The 15226-nt window shown below is 34.8% G+C and overlaps 1 protein-coding gene across 1 annotated transcript in view; it reads left to right on the top strand.

Annotated features, from left to right (window-relative positions):
* The window catches only part of CSMD3 (CUB and Sushi multiple domains 3), a 551595-nt gene that overhangs the window by 250363 nt on the left and 286006 nt on the right, over positions 1-15226 (top strand). Inside the window, exons 12-13 of the mRNA XM_016224286.2 lie at positions 2714-2817; positions 5118-5230. Coding sequence (XP_016079772.2) covers positions 2714-2817; positions 5118-5230 — 217 coding nt within the window. The remainder of the gene's footprint in view (positions 1-2713; positions 2818-5117; positions 5231-15226) is intronic.

Here is a 15226-nt window from a genome sequence, read left to right as displayed (position 1 = left end):
TGATATTATTTATTCTATTCTTGAACAAACAAAAGTGTTTTTCTTTATTTTTCCAAATTACTTTTGTATACTCTACTTAATAATGTTTTGTGTATTGAAAGTATCTTAATGTACTATTTTTCAGTTTTATTATAATGCTTTATGTATATTAATATGCCCATTTGAGGCAAAGATAGTTTTGTTTCTTTTTTAATGCGTAGATTTTACTTTTAAAGTACTATTCCAGTAGTACTGTTTAACTTAAGCCTCAGTGAATCAAACTGAAAGGAGTGTGTCCTACAAATCAGATTATTCTAGCTTCTCAGTGATTGGGTGTCATTGAAACTGTTAGAAAATTATAACTCTAAAATTTTAGTGACAGCTCAATGGTTAAGTGCTTATCAGAAAGTCTATGGATTAGTTGGTAATTAATCCATCACTTAATTGAAAATGAATAGAGTTCTCATTGTAGCATATATACATGCCTGAACCTCAGTTACAATTCAGGCAAAGTAAAATCTACCATTAAATGGGTGTCCAAATTCTTTAGAACATGATTATACAATAATGACTATCAAAGGTTTTGTATAGAATTAGTGATCAGTCAATGAGTCCTTTATTAGACACATATTCTGTATGTACTACCTAGCCTATTAGGCTTTTTAAGCCATTTAAAAAGAGACAGTCCTTATTTTTAAATGCAATGCACTTGTGGATCTATTGTGAAAAGGTCTAGAGGAAAGTGGATCATGGAATTTCTCTTTTTAATAGGGTGGCAAATTAAGTACTCTGAGAGGTTCTCCCACTGAAATACAAAAAACACCTTTTTTTCAGAGCATTGATGGTTTATAAGAAAGCAAAGAAAATAACGAACTCTAATGTACATATGTTGAGCATTTAAATTAGTAAAACAATTTTGGGAAAGAATATGGCACAATATTATATAATTGAATTTTTGCTTTACTATCCAGAAATTGCACCCCTGACTATATAACTTGGGGATATACTTGTATGTTTGAACCAGAAAATGTTTAATATTGCTAGTAATGATGTTGCTTATAATAGCAAAAAAGGAGAATCAACCTAAATCTCTATTGACAGGCAGTCATTAAATGAGAATATTTATATTAACTCAGGGTAAACTGGGAAACAATTTTAATTGCAGTCATGTAAAATGTATAATTCAGTGTTTTTTTAATATCTCCTATATTTAAACTTGACTGAACAATTGCTTTAGTCAGTGCTAATATAATTTTTTTTAAATGGTCATAATCACACATTTTTTGTTATATAGCTTTGAAAAGCCAGGTTATGAAATCTCTGTTTTTAGAATTTCTTTTTATGATACCAAAGTTACAAATAGTCAAGATAATTATTTAAGATATGCCTTTTTATTTATTTTCTAGTAATATTGGTAACCTAAAGCATTCATTATCTTTATCTGGTGATGAATAATAGTTTACTATAAATTAATTTTTGCTCAAGAAATAATTGTAAATAGGATGGTATTTATGTAATTTCTTACAGTATTGATTCTCAATTGCATTATTCTTAATATTATATTTCTAATTTAAGAATTGCAATTTAACTACTTGTGGTTGTTTGCATAGGAGCATAAACAATATGAATGCATGAGTATGCTTTAGTAAAAAATACTTAATTGTTTATCATGATTTAATGTGTCTTCCAAAATAGCATGCTTTGTATTCTAAGTCAGATGTTTTATGGGGCTGCCTCTCTGGTCTAGCCCTTAGGGGTTGGGGCTCCAGATGTTGGACACCAAGCCCTTGCTCCTCAGGGAGAGATGCCTGTCTGGTGAGATCCCTCCCTATTTTTTTGTTTGTTTGTTTGTTTAATATGTTTTTATTGATTTCAGAGAGAGGAAGGGAGAGATAGAAACATCAGTGATGGGAAAGAATCATTGATGGTGCTGCCTCCTGCTGGGAGTGAGCCCCCAACTGGGCATGTGCCCTGACGGGGAATTGAACAGTGACCTCCGTGTTCATGGGTCGACACTCGACCGCTGAGCCACACTGGCTGGGCAACCCTTCCCTATTGTACGTTGCCATGTCAGGAGTGGGTATTTTGCAGGAGGGTGTCTCTGCTTTCCTCCCATCTTATGTGGCCATTTTATCCTTTGTTGTGAGCAACAGTTCTTCTAGATTTCAGATTATTTTCAGGGGGAAATGATTCATATACAGTTGTAAATTTGGTGTATTTGTGGGAGGAGGTGAGTTCAGGATCTTCATGTGCTGCCATCTTGGACTCCGCCCCCGATCCCTTTAAATCTGGTGATGCAGATTCAGATTTAGCTGTAACATTTTTTAAGCTATACTATTTAATGGAAATAGCATACTCTGTGTTTTTTCGTGTTAGCTTTATAAAAATACTTGCAAATGTATGGAATACCACTCTCCACCTACATGTGCTTTTTATAAAGCCTTCTCAAAGTAGATTTGCATTAATCATTCTTCAAATACTTCATATAAAGAGTATTCTATAAACAGAAGCCATGTCATTTCATTGAAAATTATTACAGAAGGTACAACATGGCAAATAAATATTGTGTGATAATTATTATGACCAAACTTTAGCAGCAGTGTGACATGATCTGCCACCATGGTATGAAATGTCTGATATGCATTTTTAAATGTTTTTTCTGCCATTGCTTTCTTTTTGCTTTTATTACATAATGCTATATATATTTGAGATGCTTGTTTCTGTTTATTGCTAGGTTATACAGATAAATTTTGAAGAGTTTGATCTGGAGATTGGCTATGATACTTTGACAATTGGTGATGGGGGTGAAGTTGGAGACCCCAGGACCGTGCTCCAAGTGTAAGTTCTCAATGTTTTACTCTTGACTTTGCCTATCAGGTCTTTTTGAAATTTCTCCCTTATTGTTACTCTTTTTGTGATCTCTCACCACCACCAACAGAAGCATAATACCTTAGTTATCATCAGCCTACATAGTATATTTATTAGCCCTTCTTCGGTGGGAATTAATATACTTAATTGAAACACAGCTTCTGAGAATGTATGGCCAGACAGGAGCCCGTTGGAAACAGAGGCCTGGAGTGAAATTGTAAAGTGGTTGACTGGGCCTTATTTTAGAAAATACCTGTGCCTTCGCAGAATTTAAAAACAGACTGGGGGGAAAAAGTATAAAATTGACCCCAGAGACTCATACTGATATCAAAGACTGTTCAGTGGTGTTCACTTATTAGTGGCAAGCTCATCTCTAGCTGTGAAGATCTGAAGTTGGGAGTTTACCACTGGTTTGAAACTTGAAGTGTTTAGCAGTGACACTGGAAGTAGTGGACCAGCAATGAACCTCAGTTATCTCAGAACTGAGATAGTGAAAACGGACCAAATGTGGTTCTTAATGGGAGCTAAAAGAATGGGCTTATGTTGGAAAAGGGGAAATGCTAGGAACTTAGTTATTGCTGGGTCCTTGGGCTATTCGTTCCAGTTATCTACCTCTGAGGATGTCATGAAGAAATGTCACAGGAAAATATATTGTTTACTTCACTATAAACTTCAAACGCTTTCTCTCAGAATTCCTTTCACAACTCTTGATTTGCAATTCAGGCTTTATCAAGCCAGATTTCTCAAAATGGCCTCTTTTGCATCACAATTACCTGGAACACTTTTTAAAATGTAGATTTCTGGACCCCCATACCTGACTTACTGAATCCGTATGCTGGGATTTTTTAATCTATCTTAGCGATGAAAATTAAAAGTTCACATGCCACAACGTTTAAGTGCAAGATGTTTCCAAGTGTGTGCATATAGATATATAGATACAGATGCACACACATATATTACAAAGGAGTTTGTATCTTTTATGTTATAATAATTTAAATTTGCTTTGGGAGTGAATAATAAATATAATCTAAATTTTATAGTATCTTATAGGATCTTTAAATCATAATATTCCCAGTTTTCCTCAATATCAAGCATAATCCCATAATTAAATCATGATATTTAGGTGGGTGTCTTTGCAATAGATTCTGTGACATGGTCACTGGCGATGTAACTGTATTGCTCACGCAGGCCACCGATGATGTTTTACAGTTTTGGTGGCTGGCCTGTTGCTGCCATGGGCACTTCAAGGCTGTGCTCCTCCATGCTGCCCTCTCCTGGTCTGATTTCAGAACAGCCTCCATCCAAGAGACTGATGCTCCCTTGGGGTACCCTTTTTATTATGAAGGGAAGCTTTCTGTAAAGTCCTAATGTAATTTTCCAGCAATTCTCATGGGTAGAGCAATAAAGTAGGTAAACAGAGCAATTTGTTCTTCTAAAAGCCTATATTTTTAATATATAATTTGGAATTCCCTGTCTATATGGATATTTTACTCAGCAGTGAATCCTTTTATTTTTTTTCTCTCTCTTCTCCATAGCCCTTTTTCCCCAACATCATATTTGCTTATTTGCCGCCTTCTGTTATATGACCTTTGGCTTTGTTTCAAGTATGTGACTACAATATTATTAATGACAGAGGAAACATGAAGCAATTTCCCTTGATAGGGTTATAAAATTGAGCATTAGTAAATGAGATAATTAATGCATCGATTTAGTGATGCCGTATGAAATTAACAGCATGTCTTTTAAAATAGAAATATTTGCCATAAAACATACCTGACACAGCTAGCCTAACAAAGTGTTGTATTATATTTCTTGACATTTTATTGTTTTGCACGGTGCTTAAATACTTTTTTACAGCATTTCTTTAGAACAGAGTTCTGTGAAACTTGAAAGGTTAAAATGAAGTACATTCTTGGTGTTTTTTTGTTTGTATTTTTAAAGCTTAAAGATTTTTGTAGATCTTCTTTTTCTTTTCAGCCCAAAAAGAGAAACGTACAGTTCTCTGACGGTTTAAATTTTGGTATGTGGCATCAGGAATATGACAGGTCTTACCTCGTTAAACACATAAAATGGGACTTGTTTATACTAAATCTTGATCACTGAATTGTGGTGTGTGATCTGTTACATCCGCGCATAGTCTTGTAAGTTTACCTGCCAGTGGCTTTGTCTTTTTTCTAGCCAAGAATGTACTGAGAAACTCACCTTTCTCATAATGTGCCTGCAGAGGGCGCTTTAACAGCTGTCCCCCCTCTCGGCCCCTCTCTCCTCAGGCTGACGGGAAGCTTTGTGCCCGACCTGATAGTGAGCTTGAGCAGCCAGATGTGGCTGCACCTTCAAACGGACGAGAGCGTGGGCTCTGTCGGCTTCAAGGTTAACTACAAAGGTAATGGCCAGTTGCTAATGGGAAAGACGTTATTTTAATACCACCGGAGAATACGAATACTTTCACATTCCAGTTTAATTGCATCTATAGAAAAGTTTCCCAGAACACAAGCAAGAATATATTCCAAAAAACGATTTCCTTTTTAAGTTACCTACATATGTTTATTTCACTTTTCTTTACATAAAATAGTTTTTTTTTAATGTGTCTGTTTTGCATACATCATGTCTCCCCTAGTCCACTGCACTATCCCTATGTGTTAGTCACTCTGGACTCCTAGCCCTGCCCCAAATAGAGCAGTTTTATACACGTTTTACTGTTTGCCTGGCCAAAATAATTCTATATATGTATATGTGTGTATGTGTGTGTGTGTATAATTATTAAGTACTTAGATACCAAGTAAAGGGATTAATTTCTCAAAGAATTTGAGGTATGTTTTTTGTAATCTATTAGTGATTTTTTCAGATCAAATACATGATCTTAGTGTTTAGATTATTAACTCCTACGTAACTCATGGACCACAAATGTGTGAAATTGTTACTGCCCCTACCAGTGTTGGTAGTGATATAGATTGATGATCAATTACATGTGTATAACAAAATCGTTTGTTCTGCTTCCATTTATAAGAGATAGATGCAAGCATTGTGAGATCATAAATATCTTTGACACATGATGAACCTTGATTCAAGTTAGAAACAATGGATATATACACACAACCTACATATTAGAAATGCTAATTTGGAATCCTGACTGAAGAAATATGGAAATGTTAATAAATTCAATTAAAATCCATGCTTTAAAAGATGAAAACATAAAAGAGCCCATCAGAACATTATGTTGCTTGAATTTATTATTTCTATTGTGGTAAAAATTATTATTCTCTAGCTTATCAATTAAACAATGGCTGTACAAAAGTCTCTTACTTGCATAATAATACTTTTTAATCAGAGTTTCCTTTTTCAAACATTGGCTTGCCATGCCTTTGTATCCGGACACATGGAAATGAATGCATGATGTTGTCAGGGAGACAGGACACATGCGTTCTGTGTTTTTAATTTGTGGCTAAATTTGGTACTATATTAATTTGAATCGTTCATGAAATCTGTATAAATGTCAGTTTAAAGACGTAAAAAGGTTAGCCTGATTATAATTTAAAATATATGTCTCCTCCATTTAAAATCCACATCTAGCCCCAGTAAATAAAACAATGTTATACAGTTTAAAGAATGATCCCCTCATGTTGAAAGTCTACATCTTGATTTCTCTTGTTTCTTATTTTCCCCTCTAAAGGGCTAATTGAACCTGGCATCGTTATACTCCTCTTGGTTTTATTATTTTCTTCGCCCTATGAAGGAAAACCTATAGTCATTTAACCTTTAGAGACAATGTTAATCATTAATGACAATGCTTCAACACAACACAGCCATTCCAGCTCCTGAGCGGTCAGAGCAGCAGGAGAGTTCTTTCGGTATTTGCAAAGCTCTTCACTCCACCGCAGTTCAGGAGCTAGAAGTACATTGTACAAGAGCACAAAAATTAGCATTATTTTGTTTTCTTTCTGCTCAGTTTTCAACAAGAGCAATTCAAAAAATATTTCCTAAGGATCTGCTTATGTGCCAGCTACAGAATGAGCTGTCGAATATGGAAGGAACAGCCAGATGTGATCTCTCAGGAAGATCATAATATAGTGACAGAGAAAAAAAGCACCCGAGTATTTGTACACACATATCCACAAAGATGAGATATGTGAAACTAACCTAGGAGATTCTTCGTGAATAATGCCCTATTCTCCCTCCCTCCATCTGCTCTCTTCCCATCTGACCTCCACTCCCCTCACGGTGATCTCCCGGCAGCAGACAGGTCATCATATCACAATCTTGCCGTGTTTCCATAACTTTCCATTGTCTAGAGTTAAAGTCCAAAACCTCCATAGATCTTATCTTCTAGCTTTCACACTGTTTTTGTCTTTCTCCCTACAATCCATCTTTATCAAATTATCCATAATTCTCTGAGCCCAGCAAGTTGTCTCACACTCTCCTCTGGACATTCAGTAAATTCTACCTGAATCCCTATTCTAGTTTTAATTCAGTCTCACATTGCTCATCCTTCAAGACAAAGTTCAAATATGTTTTCTTCTCTGAAGCTTTCCCGTCACAAAAGGGCACAAAAATATATACATATATATTTCAATCCTCACCTGAGGATATTTTTCCCATAGTTTTTTCAGGGGGAGAGAGAGACATCGATGTGAGGGAGGCACATCAATTGGCTGCCTCCCACAGGGGATCAACCCTGTGCATGCCCTTGGCCAGAATTGAACCCTGGACCCTTCAGTCCAAGGGCTGATGCTCTAACCATTGAACCAAACTGGCTGAGGCTACACTTCTGCTTTATAAAACCTTTTCATGTATATACTATGTAACCAGATGGCAATCTGTCATATTCATCTTCATTTTTCCAATGACAGTCCCCTGTTTTGTCATCACAGGTGATTAATGATTGTTCAATAAAGCTGAACAAACAATTTGACCTGTGTAACATGATGTAACATAGGGTGAAATATGTCCTCAAAAGTTTGTTTACCGTGATTTATTTTCTACACTGAAAATCTTATTTCTGCATTCTCCATAATTTAAAGCCTGAGCTCAAAGTTGAAGCAGGGTTCATTTTGAGAAGTTTCAAATTTTGATATGCAGATAGCTTCAGCAACTTCACCTACTAAAAATAATTTTCATAATTATCATCCTCTCTGTTAAGTAGTGTGTTGGTTCTAAATGGAGCACCTGCTAAAGTAGCTTTCTAGATTTGATCTAAAGATATCTTCTTTTTTGGTCACCTGTATATTTTGCATGACATAGCATTAAATGTAGCTCTCCTCTAAATTAAACCTATATTGTATTATATATATATATATTCTCTTTTAAATTAAAAATTAATTAAAGGTAGTGACTAAATTATGTAATTTATATATTGTTTTTCAGAATATATTTTAATTCTTCTATTATGCTTTGCTAAATGCCCAAGTCAGTGTTTTTTAATTAAATTTATTGAGGTGACATTGGTTAATACAATTATAGAGGTTTCAAGTGTAAAATTCTGATTCATCAATGTATATTTCATTGTGTGCCCACCACCCAGAGTTAAATATCTGTCACCGTACATGTGACTCCATTTAGTCTTTATTACCCCACCACCCCCTTCCCTCTGGTAATCACCATACTGTTTTCTGTGTCTATGAGGTTTTGCTTGTGTGCTTTTCTTGTTTGTTCATTTGTTGCTCTCAGTTTTTATCCGTATATAAGTGAAATCATATGGTTCTTGACGTTTTCTGCCTGGCTTATTTCGCTTAGCATGATATCCTCAAGATCCATCCATGTTGTTGCCAATGGCCGCCTTTCGTCTTTTCTTAGGACTGAGGGGTCTCCCGCTGTCTGTAGGCACCACATCTTCTTTCTTCAGTCATCTACGGGAGGACACCAGTTGTTTCTATGTCTTGAATACTATGAATAACGCTGCAAGGAGACAGGATGGAGGTTCCTCAAAAAATTAAGAATACAGTTGTCATATCACCTAGAACTCTCTCTTCTGGGTATCAACCCAAAAAACTTGAAAACATTTATGCACAAAGGTATATGTACCCCTATGTTCTTTGCAGCATAAGACAGTTCTGTTCGAAACTCAAGATAGAAAAGGTTAGAAGCTGGAGAGCTCTAGTGTAATGGGTGTGGCAAGGAAGGTCGCCCCTCATCGGTCAGACAGCCCCTCATTCTGTCCAAATGTAGGAAGAACCTTAGTGCTTTAGGAACAACGGTTGAAAATAACTGTTCTAAGGCCATACTATTGACTGAGAGACCAAATATTTATCTCTGAATATAAAATGACACATAATTGCCTGAATAAGTTGTCATTCTCTTTAGAACTTAATTCTTAATCTTTGGAAAGATCATTGCTTTTTTTCCTATAGAGTTTGGACAATACCTATCTTAAAATATAAAAAGGAAACACATGTTACAAATCAGGAAAAATAGTCCTTTATTATAAATGTAATTTACTCTCATTCAGTTAGAATGAATGTAATGTTTATTATGTACATGGCAGTGTGCCAATTACTATATGCAGTTGCAGAAATGAACAAAATAACACCAGAATCTTGAGAAGTTTAATGATATTCTTGTTAGAACCAGTAATGTCCCTGTTAGCTATAACGAGACACAGCCACCCCATTTACAGGAGTTTTATGAATTTGCCAGAATTATGATTCAAGATATGACATGAGATGTTCCTGCTAAAAGAGAAAAACAATCTAGCAATGCATCATGCCCTATTTCTCTTAAAGCCATTAATTTTCTTTTTTTTATATTGTCATTATTTCAAATGCATAATCAGAAAGGATGCAAAAATAAGACAGTGGGGTTTTTTTTAATGGACACATTAGCACCCATTAACACTGCAGTATTTGGGGGGCTATTTTTGTCTTCATCTTAGAAGCCAAAGAAACATTAAAAGAATAATTGATAATTACTAAGAGCCTTACATGTGGTAATTATTTTGCCTATATTAACTCATTTTATCTTATTAGAAGTCCAAGACATAATAATCATTACTCGTTTTCACAGATCACAAGACTGATTAGGATGTAAACTCCATGATGATAGGAACTTTGGTCTGTTTTGTTCAATGTTGTACCCCTATTACCTAACACCTTGCATAATACATAGTACGTAGCACTCAAAAAATATTTGTGGTATTCATGAGTGAACATGAAGTCAGATACGAACATTACATAGGTCGATTTTGAGGGTTTGGGGAGGCAGAAAGTTCAAAGCATGGAGACAAGCTGGAAGCCCTAATTACCATTAAAAGCATGAGACCGTTAAACTACTGAGCTCGCATTGTATCATCAGTCACACACACATAACACCTGATTTCAAATGTCTGTACATTTTTTTCCTATATGATTACTTGATATTCTTTAGGAATATTTAGTAAGAGAGCATATAACAGAGGCCTATAAAGAAAAATCTCTAACCTTTATAGAACTATGAAAGTGATAATCTCTTTTTTTGAAATCAGACATTGTTTGATTAATTTTCAGTTATCTGATAGTATGCGTTTTCAACAACATAGTATTAATAGCAAGCACTTATTGAGTGGTTAGGTACTCTTGTAAGCACATGTTTCATCTCAATTAGTCAACTACAACAAACCTACCAGGTAGGTAATATTGTCATCACTGTTGTATGGATGAACTAGCTGAGGCACAGCAAGTTACCTAATTTGTTCAAGATCATACGGCTACTATGTGGCAAATTAAGATATGACTCTGGATTTTATGGTTTTAGAATGCTGCCTTTCAGAAAATTTGTGTTATTTCCATAGATCTTAGCCTGAAGTTAAATTTATTTAGTATATAAATATTAAAATAGCTCTCAACTAAAGTAGATAGCTAGAGTTTAAAATTTTGATGAAGCCATCTGCTTTTATGGGATCACCTAAATTTGTGAAACACAAAATTTTCATGACAGATGATTATTTTTCTTAAATATTGAGAATCACTTATTGTTATGGTTTAAAGTAAATTCAGAGTCCCTTTCCTTTATTGAAGAAAATGAGTATTTTTTTGTCTTTGCTTTGTCACCTCAATAAATTCAATTTAAAAAAATCAGCTGGAAAAATAACTGAGGAATAAGAATTTCCATTATTTGATCAAATGCAAGTCTTTGGTTAATTAGGACATATGCCATAGATACAATGGATTGATGCCAGAGATTTGACACCATACGTAGTTGTTTCAATATTATTGACTATATTTCCTGTGCTGTACTTTATTTATATCCCTGTGACTACTTTATCGCTGCTAATTTGTACTTCTTAATGCCTTCACCTTTTCCACCCAGCCCTCTGGTTTCTTTTTATGCTTGTTTCATAAAAGTTTGGGTGTTAGGATTATTGCAGTTTCAAAAAATGACTAAGGAAGTTTTTCAATGTTCTGGGATAGTCTGAATAACATAAAAGTTACACGTCTTTGAGAGGAAGAGAGAACTAGCCATAAAACCATTTGGTCATTTTTACTTAAATATAAACTTAGCAAATATTAATTTTTCCCCCCTATGACTATTGGTCTCTTTAAATCTCTTCTTGGATTAATGTTTTGTGACAAAATTTTCTAGGCCACAGATAATAATTTTAAAATATATTGACACCTCACATATATTTTGTTTTATTTTTACAAAAAACATTTTCTAAAATAAATTAATAGAGATATCTTTCCAGGTGCTTTATTTATAATATATATTAATTTCAAGGACTAAATTTTTCTCTCTCTTTGCCTGCATCTGCTTTTTTGCCTACTCTGCAGCCCTTCAGCTTTTTTATAGTAACTGAACTACTCTAGGCTTTGATCAACTTTATCTCTTCTAATTCTGTACAGCTCTATAGGTTTGGGACTGAACTAATCAAAAAGTCCCTTTGATACAGATATCAGTCTAGAATGTGGGGCAATTGATATAGATTGTGAGTGAAAGAAAATCTGTTGTCTGAGGTTGTAAACTCTAAGGGTCATTTAACTTGGTGCTAAAGGAGGCCAACTTTCCTTACCTTGTATCAATAACCTGCCAACAGAGACAGGGCAGAACCAACAGGTGGAAAGAATGAAAACAGTATTGTGGACATAATTGAAACTTCTGCATGCCTGAAGGGAACACCTGCCTTGGTTTTCCAATTGAATGAGAGGATAAACTTCTCCTTGTTTAAGCCATAGGTAGTTCAACTTCTGTCACTTATAACTAAATGAACCCTGATTAACACACTTGTCATCTCTTTTAATTCTTTCAACATAGAAAAAAGGGAATATTTATATTATAGTTTAATGCTTTCAGAATCAGATATGTATCTTAATTTTTAAATTGTGTTAGCACCGAAAATCACTATAGATGGGTCTAAGGGAAATGTGCACTCGTGGAGAAGAACAGTTATATTTGAGTGAGTAACATTTAGTACTTTCTTTGCTTTTTCTCAGGAAAGGAAACCGAAATATTAGAGTTCTGTAATTACCTTCTACTAACAGTATACAACCTAGTGGGCAAAATTCTTTATGAATCTTAGCACCTGTCCTCGTTGGTTTTGTCCTCAAATCATATCATGAGATTGATGGAGATGTTTTAAAAGTAGCATCAATTTATTGGTTCTTTCATGATTGATTATGACACTGAAATCATTTTGTGAGGATAATTGGGGAAAATTTTGTGTAAAATGTTTATTATTTTTTCTGCCTTAAGACTTCTGTTATGAATAGTTCAGAAATAGACCTACATATACATGGAAAGTTGATTTTTAACAAAGGTGCTAAAAATTTCAATGGGTGGGGATATCTTTTTTAAAAAAAAAAAAATAGTACTGAAACAATTGGATAGCCATGTGCCCCCCCAAAAAAATTCTCAACAACCCTTACCTTACACAAAAATTATTTTGAAATGGACTATAGACCTAAATATAAGAGCTAAAACTATAAAAGTTTTGAAAGAAAACAAAGAAAAAAGCATAGTTATCTTGTTTTAGGGAAAGATTTCCCCAAAAATTTGTATGTTGAAACCCTACCCCCAATGTGAGGGATGGTATTTGGAGATGGGGCTTTAAGGAGGTAATTTTGTTTAAATGAGAGGGAGACTTCATGATGGGATTAGTGCCTTTATAAGAAGAGACACCAGCAATCCTGTTCCCTCTCTTCAAGTGCTTGCAATAAGAAAAGGCCATGTGAGTACACAGAGAGAGGGCAGCTGTCTGTAAGCCAGGGTGAGAGTTCTGGCTGGCACCCTGATCTTGGACATCCCACCCTTCTGAACTCCAAAAAAATAACATTTATGTTGTTTATCTCCCCCAATATGTTGCATTTTGTAATGACAGCCCAAACCACCTAAAATATTTTAGAAGAAAATAATTGATAAGTTGACCTTATCAAAATTAAAAACATTTGCTCACCAAAAGACACCATTTTAAGAAAAAGACAAACTATAGACTGGAAGGAAATAATTTCAAATATATATATAATAACAGACTTGCATCCAGAAAATGTAAGGAATTTTAAGAGCTTAATAATAGACTAAAGCAAATAGTCTAGTTTAAAATGGATAAAAGAATTGCCAGTCACTTGAAAAATGAAGAGACTCAGGTGGCCAAAAGGCATATGGAAGAAATGCTCACCATCCTTGGCATCAGGGCAATAGAAGGGAAACGACCAGGAGATACCACTATTTTGCCCACTAAAAGGGTGAAGAATACAAAGTATTTACTTGGTGAGGAGAATGTGGAACAACTAGACTTCTCATGCACTGTTGGTGGGAAGATAAAATAATATAACCACTTTCGAGAACATTTTGAGAGTTCCTTAAATATGTGCCTACTATAAACATAGACATTTCACTGCTAGATATTTTCCCAAAGGAAATGAAAACAAATGTCCACACAATCTCCTAAGGCAAGGCAAGCAAAGGGAAACATAGACAAATGGAACTACATCAAACCAAAAACTTCTGCACAGCAAAAGAAGCCACCAACAAAATGAAAAGGGAACCTACTGTATGGGAGAACAGACTCACCAATGATATATCTGATAAGGGGTTAATATCCAAAATATATAAAGAAGTTATACAACTCACCACCAGGAGGACAAACAATCCAATTTAAAAATGAGCAAAGAAACAATATGGACTTGCCTCAAAAAAATAAAAATTGAACTGCCTTTTGATCCAGGGATCCCATTTCTGGGAATATATCCTAAGACGCCTGAAACAACAATCAGAATATATGCACCCCTATGTTCATAGGAGCGTCATTTACTGTAGCCAAGATCTGAAAACTGCCCAAGTGACCATCAATAGATGAATGGATAAAAAAACAGTGGTATATTTACACAATGGAATGCTATGCAGCTGTGAAAAGGAAAGAACTCGTACTCTTTGGGACAGCATGGATGGACCCAGAAATTACTATGCTAAGCGAAATAATCCAGTTAGAGAAAGACAAATACCATACGATCTCACTTATATGTGGAATCTAATGAACAAAATAAATTGATAAACAAAATAGTACCAGAGGCATGGAACAGACTGACAGGTCTCACAGGAAAGATGGGTGGGGAGTGGGAAGGACTGGAAGAGATTAACCAAAGAAATTAGATGCGTATATGTATAGCCACAGACAATAATGTGGTGAAGGCTGGGGTGGAGGGAATTAAAGGGGGTAGAATTGGGGATATATGTAATAGTGTCAATAATTTAACACTGTCTGTAAATCTCCCCAAACTGGAAACAATCTGAATGTCCATTCATTTGTGAGTATAGAAACAAAGTGGAGTATGTCTACACACTGGAATACTAATCAGTAAAAAAGAGAAAAGTATTATCACATGTAACAACATGAATGGAAAGCAGAACCCTTATGCTTGGTGAGAAAAGCCAGACCAAAACAGAGTACATCCATGTATGTCTATTTACATAAAATTCTAGAAAATGCTAACCAAAGTTTACAGTAACAGAAAGCAGATTATTTGTTTTGGGGCACTAAGATGTATGGAGATATGAATTACCAAGGGAAACTTTTGTGGGTAATATGTTAATTATCTTGACTATGGCAACATTTTCACTGGTGTAACACACATGTTAGAATTTGTGGAACTGTACCCTTTAAATACAGGCAGCTTATTGTTCAATAAGCATACCTCGATGAAGCTGTAAGCAAATTTCTGTGTTAACATTATCAAGTGATGTTTTAAAATGAACATTAAACTGTTTTTTTTTAATGGTATTATTATTTGGAGATAATATAAATATTTGTGAGCAACATGTTTTGACGTTTTTGACAAGAGCAATATTTCATTCAAAATGTTTTTTAAGTGTAAGAGACTAATATATTCTCAGAATTTGTGTTTTAAGTGCTGAAGCGGTTATACCTGCAGAATTTAAGTTTTTATCTTCTTTTTGGTAGGTGAGATTTATGATAAAC

Source organism: Miniopterus natalensis, chromosome 16 (assembly GCF_054644295.1).
Source record: "Miniopterus natalensis isolate mMinNat1 chromosome 16, mMinNat1.hap1, whole genome shotgun sequence".
Lineage (NCBI taxonomy): Eukaryota > Metazoa > Chordata > Mammalia > Chiroptera > Miniopteridae > Miniopterus > Miniopterus natalensis.
Note: the sequence above shows the minus strand (reverse complement) of the source record. Positions and strands in the feature narration are given on the sequence as shown.